At 32.8% G+C, this 20,759-nt stretch overlaps 1 protein-coding gene across 1 annotated transcript; it reads right to left on the bottom strand.

Moving 5' to 3' along the window:
* Positions 1-7,682: 7,682 nt before the first annotated feature.
* Positions 7,683-17,251, bottom strand: LOC119828722 (transcription factor SOX-14-like). The gene is made up of 3 exons (XM_038350967.1): positions 17,049-17,251; positions 8,005-8,299; positions 7,683-7,844 (listed from the first exon to the last, which is right to left on the bottom strand). The coding sequence occupies exons 1-3, from the start codon at positions 17,249-17,251 to the stop codon at positions 7,683-7,685; spliced, it is 660 nt and encodes a 219-aa protein (XP_038206895.1).
* Positions 17,252-20,759: the final 3,508 nt, after the last annotated feature.

Below are 20,759 nucleotides of genomic sequence, written 5' to 3'. Positions count from 1 at the left end.
ACCTACTTGTCCATAAAGAAAATTAATCAGTGAAACATATGTATATCATCTGCCCCATACCCCAGTAGGGGACACGGGACTTCATTTTTATATTTACTGCTATTAATATTACAAAAGCGATTATTTTAGGAACTGTATATTTTGACTTGCATTTCTACTTATAAAGACTAAAGAGATGAAGTTTCTAACTTTGCTTGTATGTTTGTTTGGTGGGGGTAATCTGCGTAAGTTCAGATTCGATCATGAAAATTCTTTCACTAACAAAAAGAAATACTATTCCTTACTGACTTGGGCCTTTTTTTGTTATTATTGAATGTACAATTCATGCAAAAATCATAGTTTGTGTAATTGCAATGTGCATGTGAAGACGGTGTGGACCGGTTCGGTATAATCAAATATAAACTTTACTAAACATGTGGGTCTTTATTATTCTAGGTAAATAAGAAATTGTGAAGAGTTATTACGGTTAAAGTCATTTATTTCTCTAAAGATTACAGTTATTCAATGAAACATTCGTTCAGGTTTTAAAATACGTCCTAGATTCGACGTTATAATATTGCCGTAGTTGAAGGGATGTGATAGATCTCTGAAATATGTATGACATGAAATTGTTGCGATATATCAAGGAGAGGTCCGGTAAATTGCAGCCGACTGAATTGTACGATACGTATGTCTTCATACATTTACATGAAATTGACGTATTCATGATTCCAGAATTCGATACTCGTTCTCGAAAGTTCGAGAAGGTTTTGGAACGATTTTGACATATATTTTTTTAATGTAAATTGGAACCTCTCTGTAATGAAGGAAGAATATTCGTTTATATCATTTATAAAAAGACTTATGTTTATTTCAATAGTAGATATGATTTATGTCTCTAATCATCAGACAAGGTGTATCGAATCATATTTTTTGCATTTCGTTTTAATATAATTCAACATCTCTCGAATTATTCGATAAGCGCTGCAAACTTATGAATTTATCGTTGCATCATCAAAATTGATGAAATTGCGAGCGTAAAAACCTGCTTAAAATAATGACATTCCAAATCTAACTAAGCCCACGGATTACAAATAAAAAATAAAACATCACCCGTTTGACTGTAGCGGACTCTAATTGAAATTCGCTTGCGGTCACAGACAGACAGATTGAAATTTACACAGCAATAATGTCGTTGAAGCTGTTTTTAAAATTATTTCACAATTTCGCTGTAAGTAAGAGCTTTGTGTAATTATGTTTTTTACTTAGCAAAATTACTTGGTCTAACCACAGATAATATAAAAACTATACAGTAGTCTAACCTAGGATACTGTTCGCGAAAATGAAACCTAATATACCCTTAGTTTTCTTGCCTTTTTTATGCGTGTAAATAAGCGGATCATTTGCATAAAATGAAAAAGGGCAAGTGCGAGTAGGACTCGCGACATTAAAGGCGATAACAAGTTTAAGAGCAACTTAAAAAATAACCACCCATCCAATTTATGACCGTGACAATCATCGCTTAACCTAGATTTTTTATTATTCATTGTTATAGGGGGACAGATAAACATATTTTTCTTCATGAGCCTGATGACAGACGGTCAGACGGAGAGATTTACACACAGGAATACTAGTTCACAATTAGTATAGAAAGTTGTAGCACAAATTGCTAAAACACTACGTGTTAGTGTATCTATAGACTTAGATTTCTTTATTTACATCGACACATAAGTAAAAATCAAACATGACATTTTTTCTTTAAGTTATACTTTAATATGTATATTACATATATTATTTATTAATTAGCATAATAATGTGTAAAATAAATATCATTGAATGCAATTAAGTAATACAATAATATCTCAGAGCAGCTCATAATATATTTCAATAATAATCTATATTAAGTAAATAATTATCGTATAAGATGTTAGGGGTTGCCTGGAAGTGATCATTCTAAAGTGAAAGTACGCCATTATGTTTTATATTATCTTTAACTATGCTATCATACTAATATTATAAATGCGAAAGTATGTGAGGATGGATGTATGTTCGATACTCTTTCATGCAAAACGACAGAACCGATTGCTATGAAATTTGGTGCGTGGCTGGACAACTGGAATAACATATAGGCAACTTTTTATCCCGATATTCCTACTGGATACAAACTTACGCGGGTGAAACCGCGGGGCGCAGCTAGTTGTTTATATTTATTTTAAAATAAATATATAAGATGTTCCCACGCTCGTCTGTACTCGATCACCCGACTTTTCTTTGTAGCGCGAGATTCACACCACTGAGCCAGTCTTTTTTTATTTAAGTAAGTCATCTATAATTTTTACATTTTCTCCGATAAAACGATGAAATCCGCGGAGTTATGGGGCGCAATAAACGCCGATCGGTTGCCACCTCTGCAATTAGTAGCTAAAGGGTGTTTATTTAGAGGGAACTCAGTAGGAGCACCATTCGTTCGGTATTTGACGGGCTTTTTAAAACTTAAATATTTCTCGTGCGTTTTTGATTAATAGACATTTTGTATTGAATGTGTTATTTAAGTATAAAAGAGAATTCCAAATTAGATTTAAAGTCTTTAACATGTTTATAATTTCCTATATCTATAGATTTCTTTCGTCGAATCGTCAATAATCTAAACCTAACTTACAAATATATCATTATAACTAAAATTATGACCAACAGTAATAAATGAGAAATTTTGAAAGAATAGAAAAAATTTGATCACGTGGCGGGATTCGAACCCGCGTTTTTTGCCAAACCGTAGCAACGCCTAGCCTCTCGGCCACCCGTGATCCCACCACAGAAATCGAATTTCTTCTACTCTTTCGATTTTATGTGCCTATAAAACTAAAAATTAAACAGAAATAACTGATGAATATTAATGATAAGCAACAATAGTCCCACATTTCCCAGTGCACCGTAGCCACCCTACACAGGGCGTGAAGAGCCCCAGGCTCCCTAATCGCTTAACCGATTTCGTACATAAACTCGCATTATTGTTTTTTTATTGTGAGACAGTAAAATTGTCACTTTCCAAACCGCTGTGGGGACTCCGCCATATTATTGAGGGTTTGCCGTGATTACGAGTTTACTGGATGACCCGGCTAAGTCCGTACCGATGCAACAAATATACCGATCTATATAAAAAGGCATTAATAGCCCTTTACTCGAAGGTATAATCGAATCTAAATATATCAATCTCAAATTATATCAACGCACAGCCGAAATCACATTAGGATCGGCCTGAAATCGGGATGAAAGTTTGTTCCATGAAAATTTATTCCGCGCGGCCGAAGTTGCGGGCAACAGCTAGTATGTATATAAATTTAGACATTGTTTAACTTATAACAACATATAAACTTTTTTAACTTATGACATATTAATTAAAACTTGTCTTTATCTATGGGTCTATGGTTTTATTTGCTTTATTTAAACGCAGTAATGGCGGGAGACATGAACTACAGGTTTATTACAATTTCAGGCACCTACAGTGTTGATCAACATTGAATAATTACAAATATATACATAACCTATATTTTATGCTCTTATGATAAAAATTGACGAAACCCAAATAAAGTATATCCATTATAAGGTTAAGCTTTACCTGAGATATCATATTTCAATTATTTCTGGAACTGTTTTATTCTGAATTATTTTATTCGATGAAACACTTGGATTTTGTCAAAATCACTATATAGTACAAAACAAAGTCACTTTCTCTGTCCCTATGTCCCTATGTATCCTTAAATCTTTAAAACTACGCAACGGATTTTGATGCGTTTTTTTTGAATAGATAGAGTGATTCAAGCGAAGGTTTATATGTATAATAACATCTATAAAATACTCTGAATTTAACGCGTGCAAAGCCGCGGGCAGAAGCTAGTAAACTATAAAAACTTCACCTTTTTCGAGTGTAGTCGTACAATAATCTTTTGTTACCGACACATGTTCATTGTTCAGTATTTATTCGCTTATAATTGAGGATCGGATTAGTCCCCTGTTATTTTCAGACGGGTGACTTTGAAGTGCCTCTGAGGTAGGGCTGCCACTTTTCTAAATTACTCATTTTATACACATAGAAGATCTTGTTCATAGCTTCGCCCGTGTGGTAATATTAAATTGGCATGGCAAATTTCAGCCCGCTTAGTTCAGAAGTTTGGGTTGATAGATCAGTCAGCCAATCATATTTCCATTTATTTATATTAAGAAGCTTTCACTTATAAGAAGCATATCCAGACAAAGAATATTAAAAATTGGTTTTTACCAATAATATGGAATAAAGAATTCGATTTTCATTCTTGGCTTAATTATTAATCTCAAACATATTTCAGCAGTTTGCTTCTAATAGGTATATTCGAAATATTGTGAACATATTGAGTTTTAGTTGTAATTTAAGGCTTCGTTCCAGATAAGTTGAAATAATAACGAGATAACGTCAGCACCATACTATTAACAAATATAACTGACTATGAATAACACAAATACATTGTAGATTCCAAACGATCCTCAATGGGTATAGTTTTATTTTTCATATGAAATAAATACAAATCAAAACTTAATACAAAAAGTAAAGTAGCCAACCCTAATTCTGAATGAATTTCAAGTATACAAAGAGTGGCTCCCAGCTTCTTGCACACATGTCGTTTTCTATTAGTTTCAATTTTCGCGAAACTTATTGAGGATAAATGTTACTGAGTATACAGTCGTTGTTTGTCTAGATGATCTTGTTTAAAATAGGTAATATCCAATAGGTGTGTTTGTTAAAGTGTTAGGACATATTTCTATTTCGAGCTATGTATATAATTATATAAATAGTGACTTGAATAACAAGATTTATTCATTATCCTATGATAAATCACTATCATCACTGGGTGTATAGTATAAAAAGGTCGCTTCTTGCTGCCAGTCTATATGTAGATTTAAAAGTACGCAACTGATTTTAATGCGAGTTATTTTATAGATAGAATGATTCAAGCGGAAGGTTTATAATATGTATAAATTGTATCCGTGTGATGTCAGGTTTTGCTAGTTTATTATTATCAATTCCTTCTAACACTGCTTTCTGTTAAAGATACAAATTACTACTAATGCAGAATGATACTAAAAACGAATGAAAATGGACATTTTATTTAGGTTTCGTGTGGAAATGAAACAATTTTTTAATAATTGCAGTTTTATTCATAACTGAAACAGGGACGATACAAAAAGTATAAAACTTAAACATAATCTTTTACAATACAATCAACAAAAGTTTCAAAAACTGCTCATGTACAGTTGAAGTATTTAACATAACAATAAACCAACTTCAATAATTAAATATGTAACAATTATTATGCTAATATTTACTGGTGATATTCGTTTTGATTTCGAAGATAGATCGAATGATGTTCGCTCATATATTATATACATGAAACGTGATTCCTTTTTATAATCTTTACTAACAATACTATAAAGCTGAAGAGTTTGTTTGTTTGTTTGTACGCACTAATCTCAGGAACTACTCTGGTCCGATTTGAAAAAATCTTTCAGTGTTAGATAGCCCATTTATTGAGGAAGGCTATAGGCTATAAATGTACTACGGGCGAAACCGGGGCGGACCGCTAGTGTATTATAAACTAACTGTGTGCCGCGGTTTGACCCACGACGCACATGATGTTATAGCTTTTGTCCTTCCTCCATAAATGTACTATCTAACAATGAAATAATTATTCAAATCGTACGTTGTTTCTGAGTATAGCACGTTCAGACTAACAAATGAGTAAATAAACTCATCAGCTTCATGTTATGAGTATAGATGTAAAAGATTGTGAGGATGGATGGTGGACGTGAACCACACTACTTTTAGAGTATTTTGTACATAGATTTTCGTTTGTATTAGAGATAGCGGTAACACTAGAATGAAAACCGCGGGCTTTAGATAGTAGAATATTATTAGCCGTAAAGATTATTAACTGCAGTTTGTCTTTTCTTATTTCTTACATGATGTATGTACGAAGTAAACAGAATAATTAATTTGTATGGAGCCGATTAAACTGGAGGTATTGTAAAATTTGACAGCTGTATATAATTTTCGTTCTAACAAAAAACATCGTTGAAAAAGGAGGAAAGATATTCCATGCAATGCGTTGATCAAATTTACAACGTATAATGATTCGAAAGATTTCTTTGAATATGACACTAAGGTAATAAATATAATACACAAGCAAACAACAATTCGATTGTATCTAGGAAATCCGGTATTTATATATATTTACAATTGTCATTTATAGCTCTCTATATAGCATGTTATTTACAAAAATTAATTCTACTGAAACGATTTGTGCTTTGACAAACAATATGTATTTAATTACGGTTAAAAATACCGTGAGAAAGATAAATTTAACTTTAGAAAAAAATTAAAAAATATATATGAGTAGTTGTATTGAAACCTATGACTCTAAAAGCATAATGTTTGACAAAGCTAGGCCATAAAATACAAATAATGTTTATTACACTCTGTACAGTAATTATTACTTACATGATATGTTTACTATTCGAGAATAACAATTTTAACAGAATTCTACGACCGTTGCAAAAGGCGGCAAAACGTTCCATTTTTAAACAGTAATGAATAAAAAAAAAATCGATGTCATTAAATATTTGCAACTACTTTCTTTTAAAAATAAGCCAAATGAAATAGTTAGTTTTCATTTCGCAAAACAAAATAGTGTGCCTTTAAAATTTTTTGCCTTTTTTCGTTAATTTACATCATCATTCATCAAACATCATTGTATAAATTAATTAGTATTTCATTTATCTAATTTATGAATATTGCGTGGGATTCTTATTATAAGTTTACAATTATAGCTATTTTACTTCTATATACATAAATTATTCATTTTCATATTACCTACTAATCGTAAAAATTAACAATAGCAAGTGGGAAGACATATTTCGTACACAAAATAAATTGCAGTTATGATATTTGTACATACATAATTTATATGGTAAAATTTTAATACACCTGCAACAAGAGACGTAATAAAGCAAATAAAATTTATGAACGTTAAACAAAAATAGTACTAAATTAATGGGAAGGTTCTAAAACTTCATTTATCATTCAGTCTTACTATATTTATGTATACTACGTTATCTAAGATTCATCTTTGAATTGTTAACAATTTAAGACGCCATATTTTTTATCTTGTATCTATTGGTGATCTTGTTACAGTTTGTCATAATAAAGAATTCTAAAGAGCTATATTTTCAAAGCTAATTCCGCATTAATTTATCGTCATGTTTGAAATAGGGAGTTAAATAGTTGATTCTTAGTTCAATGAACAAATTTACGTTAGAATCCTGTTAACTGTGATCCTCATCTTATAAGTTTACTCAAACAATCTAAAAATTGATAGCTGCAAGCAACTGTCTTAATCTTGTCTTCTTCATTACATAATATCTAAATCTATGTCGCTTGCACAAATGGTACGTATTAGTTAGGAGTTAGTGTAATGTCCCATCGTACAGCTCCCAAAGAGAAAACGCACCGGAAACATGATCTATTGGTAATGAAATTCTTTTAACAAGTCGTCACGTAGACGCCAGGTATCCTAGCCTACCTAAATGCTATCCGGAGTGCTGCTATCTCTCTCAGTGGACGTGGAGGGCCGCTCCCAGTGCGAGTATGGCCTCGCCGGGAGGGCGACCGGCCTTCATATAACGTGCTGAGGTGGTTCCTCGTCCTTCATGAGGATGTAAGCGACTGGTCGCTTCACGTCCGGGGGAGGGGAGGGGGTGCGGCGCGGGGGACAGCCGCAGGGGGACAATGCGCTGTTGTACAGGGCACTGCTGTATAGGGCCCCGCCGTATAGTGCCTGAAAGGTTAGACCGTGGAATCTTCGCAGTTTTGTGTGTGGTCAAGTGTGAATTTACCACAATTGCAGAATGCTTATCAAAATTTCAGACTACTTAGTTTTGATATGATTATTGTTACATATAAAATCTGCAATAATGATCCAATAAATAAGATCTCACCTGTAAATGCGCTAACTCTGCCGCCAATTTTCCATCGTCAGACGGGATCTTGGCGAATGGATAGAACGGATAAGGCAGTGGGGGGAAGAGCCTCCCCAAATCTGGTTTATCCTGTAGCAGGTGGTGAGGTACAGGTAGCTGAGGCACTGGCTGTGGTAGTGGTGTCACCAGGCGTGGTACTGGTGCCATCAGCCCGGAGATATTGAACCCGAATTTGGGCTCTTTCTTGACTAACGCTTTAGGCTTTCGTCTTGGCCGGTATTTGTAGTCAGGGTGTTCTTTCATGTGAAGGGCTCTGAAAGAAGATGCTTCGATAAATTCCATCGTTTTATGAAAGTTTTCTTTTTGATCTTGTTTAAGAGTTATTTAATTACGTGGCCCATTATTGTATGTTATATCGAAGAGACACCCGAGATAAACTAAATATTAAATCTAGTAGTCTATTTGATTGATAAGAATCTTATCTAAAGGCATAACAAATCATTATTTATCGTAATCAGCATGCAACGGCAACGTTGATTCTATCTGCGCCCATTTCATATCCAATTTGTAGCGATTCAACACCGTAACTCGATTCAATCGAGTTTTAACTTTATAACTCATACATAAGTTTTACAAAACGTCACAATGAAACGCCACCGGGCAGAATAACATTATTATTTATGCAATAAAGCGTACAATTGTCGCCCGCCGCCCTTAAAACAACAATGTCAATTGAACAATACTCGGATTATTGCATTGTCCTGTCAGAATCTATGTTATTCAGCGCCCATCACTATGTCTCAAATGTGTTTATCGTAAATGCAACTCTACACGGTTGAAACAAAGTATATTTTTGTATGGAATATATCGAAGTTGCGACGTTTAGTGCTGGCCGGATTGCCGACAGTGTCCGATTATGCGAGCTTTGTGATAGAATCGCGATTGTCAGCTAGTCGATTGTAATTATTCGAATGGTGGACTGAGGGTTGATAGTTGAGGTTTTCGAATACTGTTTGCTGAATACTGCTTTCATAATAAAGGACTAATTTTATAAGGTCATGTATTTGTGGAAAGCAGATTTAATCAGCCTCAAAGTAAAGTATTAAGCGATAGATACTAAAGAGATTTTATCAAAAGTTTCTCTATTTATTACATATAAATTTACTTCAGGAGATAACTCACTCTAAGTTGAAAAATCACAGTAATCATGTCTTTTTAAATTATTATCCATATACTGTCTCACACAATAAGTAACAATTAGAAAAAAAAAAGTTTCATAAAGATTTGAAATAATTATCAAAAGGTGAGATAAAGCGCTTGCTGGTAGACTATCAATTGAAATATAAGATGTCGTTTCTGCTTGGCTTCCGGAACCAGAACATTTTGTGATGATAGCAGTTGAATGAAAATTATGCTTTTCTTTCATTTGTTAATATTATACTGCAGCTACATTAAATGAAACAGAATTTCTTTAATATCGAGTATTATATTTGCTGTTGGAGTATGTTTCTATTGCTATAATATTTATAATTTAAGGATGGAATAATTTAAATTGTCTCACTTTGTTATACAAATAACACACAAGGAAATTATTTAATCCTCGCGATCCTAATCAGGATAATAAGAAACTCATGAAATTGTTGTATTGTCGCCGATTCGTGATAAGTCTACAAAGTTTGAATTAAATCTGCCCTTTAAAAGTGGGTCAAAATCGTGTCGTCATTCGTCATTCGTTTACATCCTACTAATATTATAAACGCGAAAGTTTGTAAGTATGGATGGATGTATAGATGTTATTCTTTCACGCAAAAACAGCTTAAATTGTAGGTATTTGTATGAAATTTGGTAGAGACTATTTCTCTATTCTAGACTGGATTAGCATATAGGCTAGTTTTAGCCGTGTACCACGTGAGAAGCTAATAAAAGCGTATTAAAAAAAATATTTTTACTATCGACCTAGCCTCTATAGGCTTGCGATGTCTACTCTGTATTAGAGTATTTTATATTTAATCAATAATTCCAAGAAAAGTTGTGTATGCTCGATCGTCAGCAATAACCTTCCATATTGACCTCTACAAGCCGTGCAATATCACAATTTCGACACAAGGAAAAAATTGTCTTTCATATCGAGAATAGCACAAATGTTTACACAATTCGATTAGCTCCGCCAAAAAACTGTCGGATCAACAACGATATCGCTTTTTATATCGATATTCGTGTGTTATTCTTGCGGCTATCGTGTTTGTATGTCAAACAGAGTAATGAAGGAATTGATAGTGCGGTGCAATGACCCCCTGCTTTTGGGACCTGAGTAGATACGGTGGCTATGACTTCGCATTTATTTATTCATTTATTGCTTTCTTGAAACTGTGCTTCTATTTGTGAGGATATTTACTGCACTTTATTAGAGTTTATGGATATTTGTTACCTGTAGCTGTCATTAATGTTACCTATTAGGTGTGCTGCGTGGTTTAATCCGTTGACGAACCCGCGGGCAAAAGCAAGTATTTCTACGGCTTATGCGTTATAAACGTGTATGACATATCCATACATTTAGAAATTAAAAACTTTTCAACGGATTTTAAACGCTTCAACGGATTTCGAACACTTTACAGCGAGCGTGGTCACGCTCGCTGTAAAGTGTTCGAAACGTCGGGTTAATAATATAATGAATAAATCGCGTTTAAAATCCGTTGAAAAGTTTTTAATTTCTAAATGTATAATACTCGCGTGAAACCAAACACAAGAAAATACTATATCCATACATTCTCATAAAATTTTCTCATTATGTAATACTAATTAGCAGTGCGGGTATACCCACGTCGCATATATTATGACGTTGTATAGTCAAGGTAAAGCCTTCCTCTATAAATGTGCAAAAGTCGAATGTTTAAAATCGGAACAGTAGTTCCTAAGATCAAACAAACTTTCAGTCCTATATAATTAGATTAGTAGGATTTTGCATTCTTAACGTTTAATTTAAATAATTTATTTAACAATTATTAAGTATTAGACGCTCGTCCCGGCTCCGCCCGGATATAAAAATTCCTATTTTATCCCAAGGGACCATTAAATCAGGGTAAAAAGTATCCTATCACCCAAGTCAGCTCATACCCTGTCTGTATACCAAATTTTATCAAAATCCGTTGAGTAGTTTCAGCGTGATTGACGGACAAACATCCAATCAAATGTGATTAGTGTGAAGTGTGATAATTCATCATCATCATTCTACTTATCCCGAATATTTATGACAAATGAATATACCTAATAGAACCAGTTCAAAACGTTTATCTACAATATTAGATTTATCTTGCATATTACCTATTGATTGATGTCATTGAATTGCATTTATTAAGGCTTAGTTAAAAAAAAAACCCCATAATAAAATTATACTTCAATGACATCCGATACATATCGTTCATACATTCAATTAAAGTACAAACGTAACTCGCGAGTAAACCCGTATCGACATGCTAACGATAAAAAATGATATCACAAACGATCAAACACATAAAAAGCTAAGACATTGTTGTTTGTATCTGGACTGTATTGGAATTGTGTCTGATCAAACAAGACGATAAAGCAAGCAAACAGGGGAGCGCCTTTTGACCATAGTGACCGATAGTGGGACACGTGGTCCCCGAATTATTTGTTGTTCACTGTTTGTATGCGTGTTTTAAACTTATATAATAGATATAAACAGAAAAAATACCTTTCAAAGAGCAGGATTTTGGGGAATAAATTGGACTGGGAGGAGTGAGGAAGAGTCTACGAGTCTCCGGCTCTCACGCTCACCGAATGAAACACAGATCTTGTGTTGTGCGAGCTGTCCCAATTATAAGTATGTTGATGGATTAATACAGGATATAACACAGTCTATATCACTTATGGTCCTACATAAAAAACCTAGTTAACACACACTCGGAAAAATTTCAAAGAAAAAATTAACACTAAACTACTTCTCTTAGTGTTGTTATTTTGTAATTGAATTTAAAATATTACTTATATATATATAAAAAAAACAATAAATGTTGCGTAGTGAAAGATTATTTTATATTGTATAAACTTTATACAAAATATAATATCCTTACCTATTAATTACGTGTTCGTCTACGCTGGTGGAAAATTGCTGCACAATTTCCTTACAAAACTCATTGAAAAGTTGCATTATGGAAAGTTTCAGAACACTCATATCCCAGGGTTACCCCTCATCATAGAATAGCATACCCACTAGAGAATTGGTCTCAATTCAATTAGTACAGTATCAAATTGTTTAACTAATTCATATACATTGCTTAATAAAAAATTATCTTTAAATAGATGTAATACATATATAATACATATTTTTTAAATGTAGGCTTTAAATATATTTTTTTATTTACAGCGTCTTAAAATCATTTGTTTATGTAAATAATACATATGATACCACGAGACAGACAATGTAAAAATTTATATAATATTAAGTGGCTAAGTAGCTTTTGTTCAAAACTTTATGAAAATAAATCCTATAGATAGAATTTCGAGAAAATTTTAATTCATTACAAGTGCATTGTTATTATACTAATTAAATCTAATAACAACCATAATATTTACTCGCCTAACGTTTGAACCGCTTCGGCATAAAAGAACGGACTTCCAGCCCACTTATTACCACTCCTACAATTTCACATTGAATCCAAATCTATTTTAAAATCTGCAATGTACACAAAGCAAAGACGCGACACATGATAGCTAGGGAAAAACAAAAGGCGTAACCCTAGCGCAGACGGGAGCATAAGCTTGTTTTTATAGCCCTGGCGGCCTGTGATAACGTGCCACCCCTAACAATACCAGATATTATAGCCATGAATAGTAGATAATTGTCTTTGGGGCGCTTTTTGCAATTGATTTGTTATGATCTTTAGATAGCTGGATGCAATTAGACGGTTGCGTGGGGTTTGCCGGGGTGTGAATGGCATTGGTGTTCTGTTCTTAGGTGTGTGAGTGCTGGTGATTGGTGTGGATTGGTTTGAGAGTTTAATTTCTTTTAAAAGTAAATAACTATTAATGGTATTATGGTCATATTGTAAATTATAATAGTTAAAGTAATTCCTAGATGTAACACATATCAGGTTATATTTCTATATTTTTCAATAGCTTTTATTTAAATTCCGAAAAGTTAAATTAGAGGAACATTAAATTGAGTCTTACATCTATGACGAAATATATTGACGAGTAACAGAGGCTAGTAAGTTATATGTACTCTGATAATTTTATTGAAGAAAGCTTGTATTAAATCGTATGCAGTTACCTAATTTTGACTATTTAATACATCGTATTAAACTGTAGATTCTATATCCGAGCTGATGGCTACCAGGTTTGGTAGGAATCCACGTCTTCAACCAACAACAAAATATCGTCGTAGTATATAGTTAAAATTAATAGCAGATTTGAATTAATGTTATTTTTTTATTGCACATTGTTTTAAATACAATTTAATTGTTATGGAAATACCTTAAGTTTTAAAGAAATATAATTTTAGACAAAAACTACACCAAAGAATTTCATAATTTCGCTGTTTATAATTTTTGTCGTTACGTGATGATCATAGTATATTTTCACATATTTTCTTTTAAAAAATGCTCAAATGCTATAGTATTTCAACTGTCACGTAAACCATAGTTAACAATGTCACAGCAGTAAAGAAAAAGCATATTTCATAAACAAACACCCTCCAAGATAGTGTTGCAAAAAAACCACGATACATTTATCAAACGCTCGCCCTAATTCAAATAACAAAGTGAGGATGGGATAAGGAGAGTAAACATCCGGCCGTTGTGTCTTATTTGTTCATCCACTGTATTGTGGCTTTATATTTTTATATGATCAACTAGGGACCGCCCGCGACTTTGCCCATTCGAATGGAGACGAAATAATGAAAAAAGACTGACAGCTTTTGATTTTTGCAATAAGGACGTTTTGTAAGGTGACATTAAATATTTCCCAGAATTGAAGTTATTTTCATTTAAATATTACCTCAGTACCATTTTCACATTAACAACAACGTATAAGAATGAGTTTTTTAATTCCTCCTTATCATCTGAATACATGATATTATTCACTGTTATTTTTTATTTCAGTAGCGCATTGTTTGTTGCGTTTGTATTAGGTACTTACTGGTTTCACAATCTCGCCACCATGAATAAAAATGTAAAAAATAATTTAAAAACAATAATCCTTCTAGTGTAAGTTATAGATCTGAATTATGCAATTAATTTTTTTTTTTATATTATAAAAATATTAATCATCCAAAAGTAAATAAATATCTACTAAATTATTAAGTGTATAGTAATACATAAAGTTTGATTTTAATCTTAACTTGAACATTATTATGATTAAGCTTGAAGCATCATTTACTTTTAACAGCTACTGACATTTAGAAATTAAAAACTTTTTAACGGATTTGAAACGCGATTTATTCATTATATTATTAACCCGACGTTTCGAACACTTTACAGCGAGCGTGGTCACGGGGAGACTATTTGAAAATGTTGTCGAGAAGATCCGTTGAAAAGTTTTTAATTTCTAAATGTATAATACTCGCGTAAAATCAAACACAAGAAAAAAGCTACTGACATGTATATTGCATTATAATGTCATAATTTTATAACATATACATATATCGCTACAGTTTTTGAATTTATATCTATTAAAATCGGGATACAAGAACAAAACTCGTCAAGTCACAAGTCGCAACAAATTCATAAGCCACTCGGCCCCCTGTTTAACTAATTTAAGGGCTTATCTACCACTTTTTGTCTTCCTTGATAACTAACAGGTGTTCGTTTTGTGTGGTGATAAAAATATCTCAAGTTAAATAGTTGAAACGGTTGTTTGTTAACCTTGTTCAACCTTTTACAACCCTGTTTGGTTCGTAAATAAATTAATTTGAGATTAAGAGAGGGCGTTAATTTATGTTAGTTAATTGTTTAATTGCGGGTAGTTTAAGATTGGGATATATTTAAAGTTAAGTTGAAAGACGGTTAGGTGAGAAATCCTTGTTTGTTTGTAAAAGGGTCTACTCCGCAACCAGTCAGCATAGCGGAGTACGATCTGGATGATTACCGTGACGTCTTAAATCAGTACTGATACCAGTGCGAGAAAAAGATGGAGCTATACAGGTTGCTAGCGCCATCGCTTTCTAGTACTGTATCCTCATAGAAAGCCTATGCCCAGTGGAAACAATGGACTGTTGATGATAAATACAAGTATCCAAAACAGTAGTTATTACCAGTTATATTTAATGACTGATTATTTAAAAAGGACTTCTTTCGGTTTATCACCTCAGAACTTTAGACAGGGCGAATCAAATTTGATGATTCTCTTTTATTTGAAAGCTAGTACCTTGTGTGGTCGTGCCGTGTTTTCCAAATAATATTGTAAGCTTTGGTTTATTTCTAACAATATGCCGGTTTAGTTATTTGTTAAAAATCCTACTTCCTACTAATATTATAAATGCGAAAATTTGTAAGGATGTGTGTGTGTTTGTTGCTCTTTCACGCATAAACTACTGAACCGATTGCAATGAAATTTGGTACGTAGACAGCTGAACAACAGGAATAACATACAGGCAACTTTATATCCCGATATTCCTACGGGATACGGACTTACGCGGGTGAAACCGCGGAGCGCAGCTAAAGAAAAAAAATTGTTTCAAAAGCTAGCAATTTTCCTTCTCTCTATTATTGTCATGAATTAATTAATGAAAAGTACATCTCACTTCACAAGTACTTGTGACTGTTAAATCGAAGATCAAATTGATAAAAATCAGCAAACAGGGGCGCGCCACTTAAAAATTATTTCATTTATTGTAATACTGATAAAGTGTTACTTACCTAAACATGTTATAATTCGTTTTGACACCCATTTTAAAAGACGCAAATTTCATCAAAACTTTCCATAATTCTTAAATTAGAATCTTTGATAAAAAATCATATTATATAATTTATACTAATAATTTAATTTTTAGGTTTATAGCATTGAAATGCTTTATACAAATCCCGCCTTGTGATAATTTTTTTTCTATTCTATAAAAATTTGTCATTTATACTATATAGGACTATAAAATTTGTTTGTTTAATCGCACTAATGTCAGGAACGTCTTGGCTAATTTAAAAAATGCTTCTAGCGTTGGACATGTTTTAATGTAGCTATAGGCTACATATGTATCACGGGCGAAGCCGGGTGTTCCATTAGTTAAAAATAAACTACAAAAACACAACCACTAAATATACAACATTTGTGGCGATAAAAAAAAAATATACTTAATTCTTATTGCATAGCCAACATAGATCTATTTTTTTATCTACGATTTTTTTTATTGAAGATAATTGATAATATATCAATATAATTAATTCTAATGGATTTTAACTCATAACCATACAATATGAAAACAGGATAATGAATAATAGTACGTTTTTATGTTAATTTAGTAAGTTATTACAATATAACAATTATGCCTGTATATATGGGTGTTATACTTTAATTAAATTAGAATAAATATAAAGCAATATTCATAGATTCTAAATAAACTGTTTATTAGATTTTGAATATTCAATTGCCGATTCTATGCTTGTCGATTTATGATTTCTATAAACTGTATAAACATATATAAACTTTATTGAAATATGATTAAAATTTTAAGCATTTACTCTCTCTCTCTCTTTTTTCAAATTTGACTCGTAACAAATAATTTGCTGGTTTGTATTCGACACATTTCTTATTGCATAGGATACATGTACCTTTGCCTAAGTCATAAGTTATAACAATATATATTAATGAAAATCAATAAGCTATAAAGTGCTTTAAGTTTAATGAATACAACATTACATTACATTTATACTAAATTTATCCTAATATATTTTGATTTAGCAAATTTTTTCAACTAATAGAGTAAAGGTTTTAATATACAAAATAGAAAAATATATCGGAAAAAAAATTGCAGATCCTTTCAGTGGAAATCATTTCAAGTAATATATTTGAATACTTTGTGATTTTCCAAATTAATAAAAAACGTGACTTACCTTAATCTCTTCGCTTCATCTATGAACGGCCGCTTTTCCATCTCCGTGAGAAGTTTCCACTCCGCCCCCAAACGTTTGGAAATTTCTGAATTGTGCATTTTTGGATTGTCTTGTGCCATCTTACGTCTCTGTCCCCTAGACCACACCATGAATGCATTCATCGGCCTTTTTATATGATCTGTGGGCTGTTTCCCGAGCGACATATTAAATAAAAAACTTTTTAAACTTGGTGAAAAACTTTTCAAACTAAATTCCATTCACTGCCATTGTCGTCGAATTATAAAAATAGTCGAATTGAAATTTGAATATCGAAATTGGAATTCGAATTTTTGAAATTAGAACAGGCCGGTTCCCGCGCGCTCGTGAAAAGCTTCCGAAAGCTCAATGCGGCGCTTTTCTTGGCTGTGTCGTGTTTAACGGGCTGATTGCGGCTCGCCCCTCTCCCCGCGGTAAGTAGCCAATAAGCGGGCGTCGTGGGCGGACGCTGGCGCGGCATTGGCTGAGGCGCTGGCCGTCTCGAACTTGCAACAGGTGACGTGCTTGTTAGCATGTTTATTAGTTCGCTTCTTTTTTTGAATCTTGGCCGAATCGATTTTTGAATGAGTTTGCGGTTTATTATTGCAAATTCTTGTTACGTCGTTCATTAGTAGCGAATAATAGTTGTGCACAGGTAAATTGTAAGGGCAGTGTCACACTGTTTCTTTGTGCTATAAAAAATTTAATAACTTACTATTTTTGTTCAAGATATCATTATTTAATATAACGTAAGTTCCATTATCATAACAAATATAGGTATTAATAAAAAGGAAAATAATTTAACTATTGTGTTTAATTGTTTTTTGTATTTAAAATAATGGGATTATAAATCAATTACATTGAGTTTTAAAAGCTGAATGATAATGACAAATCTAAATCATTGTGAAAATGCCATTTTTCCACATAATTTTAGGTACCTCATGCCAAAAAGCAGTTTTAAGCAGTGAAAGTTTGTTAGATTCTGGGTTGGCTAAATATTTATTTTAAAAATTCTAATTATAATGGAGTTATACCCAATATAAATTTCTGAATAATATAGGTATCTATGAATTATACTTATAAAAAGAGAAAAGAATATTTTATTTAAAACGAAGTACAGGGTGGGTTTATACTGAAGTAATATAAAAAAAAAATAATACAGATATGTATTAGGTCCGTATGGTAATGTCAGTTATCACAAGAAATCTTTAAATTATAAATTACAAAGTATAATTATGATTATAGGTAAATTTAACAGTTTAATTTACTTTGGTATTAGTTTAACTATACAAATATTAAAAAGAGCAAAGACATTTTAATTTACTGTAAGCTGTTCTTTGATTGTACCTACTGGGTATTAAAAATTCTTTCAACAAGACAAAGCTCCAATATTATTGAGTGAAGCTACTATCTTTTTTTACATTTTTTATTTTTATCCTGGACTTTCCCGGGTAGAGGCATAACAAGGACTATACCAAAACTTCAAATTTTTAAAATATGCTTATATTATTATAATTAAAATAGTTAGCTATCACTTTTTGACGTGACAACGTCTTAAATTAGGTTGCGGCTCGGAGTCACTCATGAAAAAGTGTAACGTCCGGTAACGTTACGATGAGTCACCGAACTATGATCGGTCCGCCGCGCGCGCAGCACTAGAGAATTAGGCGCATTGAATCGGCGCGTGCTTGTGTCTCTGTCTCTGTCTTTCTCGAGCGTTCTTGGCGTAATATTCATATCAATAAATATTCTACCGAGAAAAAGACGTTGTCACGTAAAATCTTCGCCCGTAAAACCGACTTTACAGGCAACCATTTTTTATGATTATGTTTTATTATGTGTGTGTTAATCTATAATGAGAAGGTATAATTTAACATATTTATGCATAACTAAGAAAATAATATTTATCCTATTAACTAAGAAAATAATATTTACCTAAGGCTCTTAGATACAACCAGTGAATTAAGACCTTCCCTCTCTATGACTGACTATACGTAACGGAGACCAAACTACAATATTTGATAAGGCAACATTTTAAAATAACACAGACATTTCCAACACATTTTCTTGTGTTGTCCAAAACATTTGTACAAATATCGAATTTTAAAGTAGAAATTTAGCTACAATAATTTTAATGGAGAATTTGTACCTAAAGTACCAACTAAAATTAATATTACCTATTTATAAGAATTATCTAATGGCATGTAGTGCAACTTAATTGATGGAATAAATGGATGTTTGTTACCTTTTCACGTAACAACGAATGAATGGATTTTAATGCCATTTTGTAATAACATCGCTGATATATCATACATCATTAAGACATGAATTATAATATAAATATATACTTGCGCCGCAGCTAGTAAAGATAAATTCCCTATGTAATATATATTGAAATAATGTCAAAAAGAACGAGCGTATGAGCTGGTGGTTCACCTGATGATAAGCGATCACCAACCAACATTTGCAGAGGTAGAGCCGCTGCAAATGCATTATCCGCTTTTCAGGGGTAAAGGATAAGGAAAGGATTGGACGGGAATAAATGTATGGACTAAGTGTGAGGAAAAGGATACGGGCCTTATCTACGCTGCTTGTATTAACAGTAAAGATTTTGAATTAAAATTCAGACTATGTGCTGGATTTAGCAGTGTCTATCGAATACACTAGAGTCTAGAATATCACGTAAACACCGTCTCTGTTTCGTATACCTACATACAAATAGCTTTACCAGTGTCTGTTCGTACGTAAAACAATTCTGTGTCGCTACAACGCGCGCACAATATCATGTTATGGAGCGTTTTCGCGGTCCGCTGCAGCGCCGCGGGCGACTTTGCACGCTACTGCGAAATAATCACCTAACTATTACATATTTACAATGGAAAATATACCGTAAGTCCATGTGTTAGGGATGGTTTTCACACGTAACAGTGCGATGTTATAACGTTTTATATCAATACGTTCGTGGACTATTATGTAGGTATATTGAATACATCTTTTATATTTACACGGTTATGTAAAATGGTCTGTTAGCCTCGTTGATGTGTTTTTGATTCTATTATGAATTACGTAAAATTGGGTTCGTATACGGTTTCAGCTTATTTGTTAGGTAAATATATCTCACTATATTAAAATACTTTTAATGTGAAAGCTGATAGAGGGATTTGGAATTCAGTCATGAAAGAACAGCTGAGAAGATGTGATGAATTTGCCATGGAGATAGGATAATACCATCCCTTCTGGAATTAACTTTAAAAGTGAAGTTCTATATCGCTTCTACTAATATTGTTAATCTGAAAGTAACTATGTTTGTCTCCTTTACGCCTTAACTACTGAATTAATTTGTATGAATTTGGTAAAGAGATTGAGATCCGAGAAGGGACATAGGATAGTTTTTAACCTGTAATTTCCCTGAAAAAAACTCGGTCTCCCTATTTTTCCATTGAGTACGCAGGCAAGTTGCGGGCAACATTTTAAAATTAATTAAATTTTAAGCAAAACAACTACATAGTATGCAAAATTCATTTAAACTTATTTACTCCTTATGATCAACAAATTGAAACAATATTACAATAATGCAGCAGGATAACCACAGTGACTTTAGCTGCAAGCCTTATTAAAATGACCTTGGGCCATTAACCCCCCCTCCTCCCACTCCCCACTGGGAACTGAACGTGACGGAGCGCGGAGATGTTTGTT

This window comes from Zerene cesonia, chromosome 1, assembly GCF_012273895.1.
Source record: "Zerene cesonia ecotype Mississippi chromosome 1, Zerene_cesonia_1.1, whole genome shotgun sequence".
In the NCBI taxonomy this organism is placed as follows: Eukaryota; Metazoa; Arthropoda; class Insecta; order Lepidoptera; family Pieridae; genus Zerene; species Zerene cesonia.
Note: the sequence above shows the minus strand (reverse complement) of the source record. Positions and strands in the feature narration are given on the sequence as shown.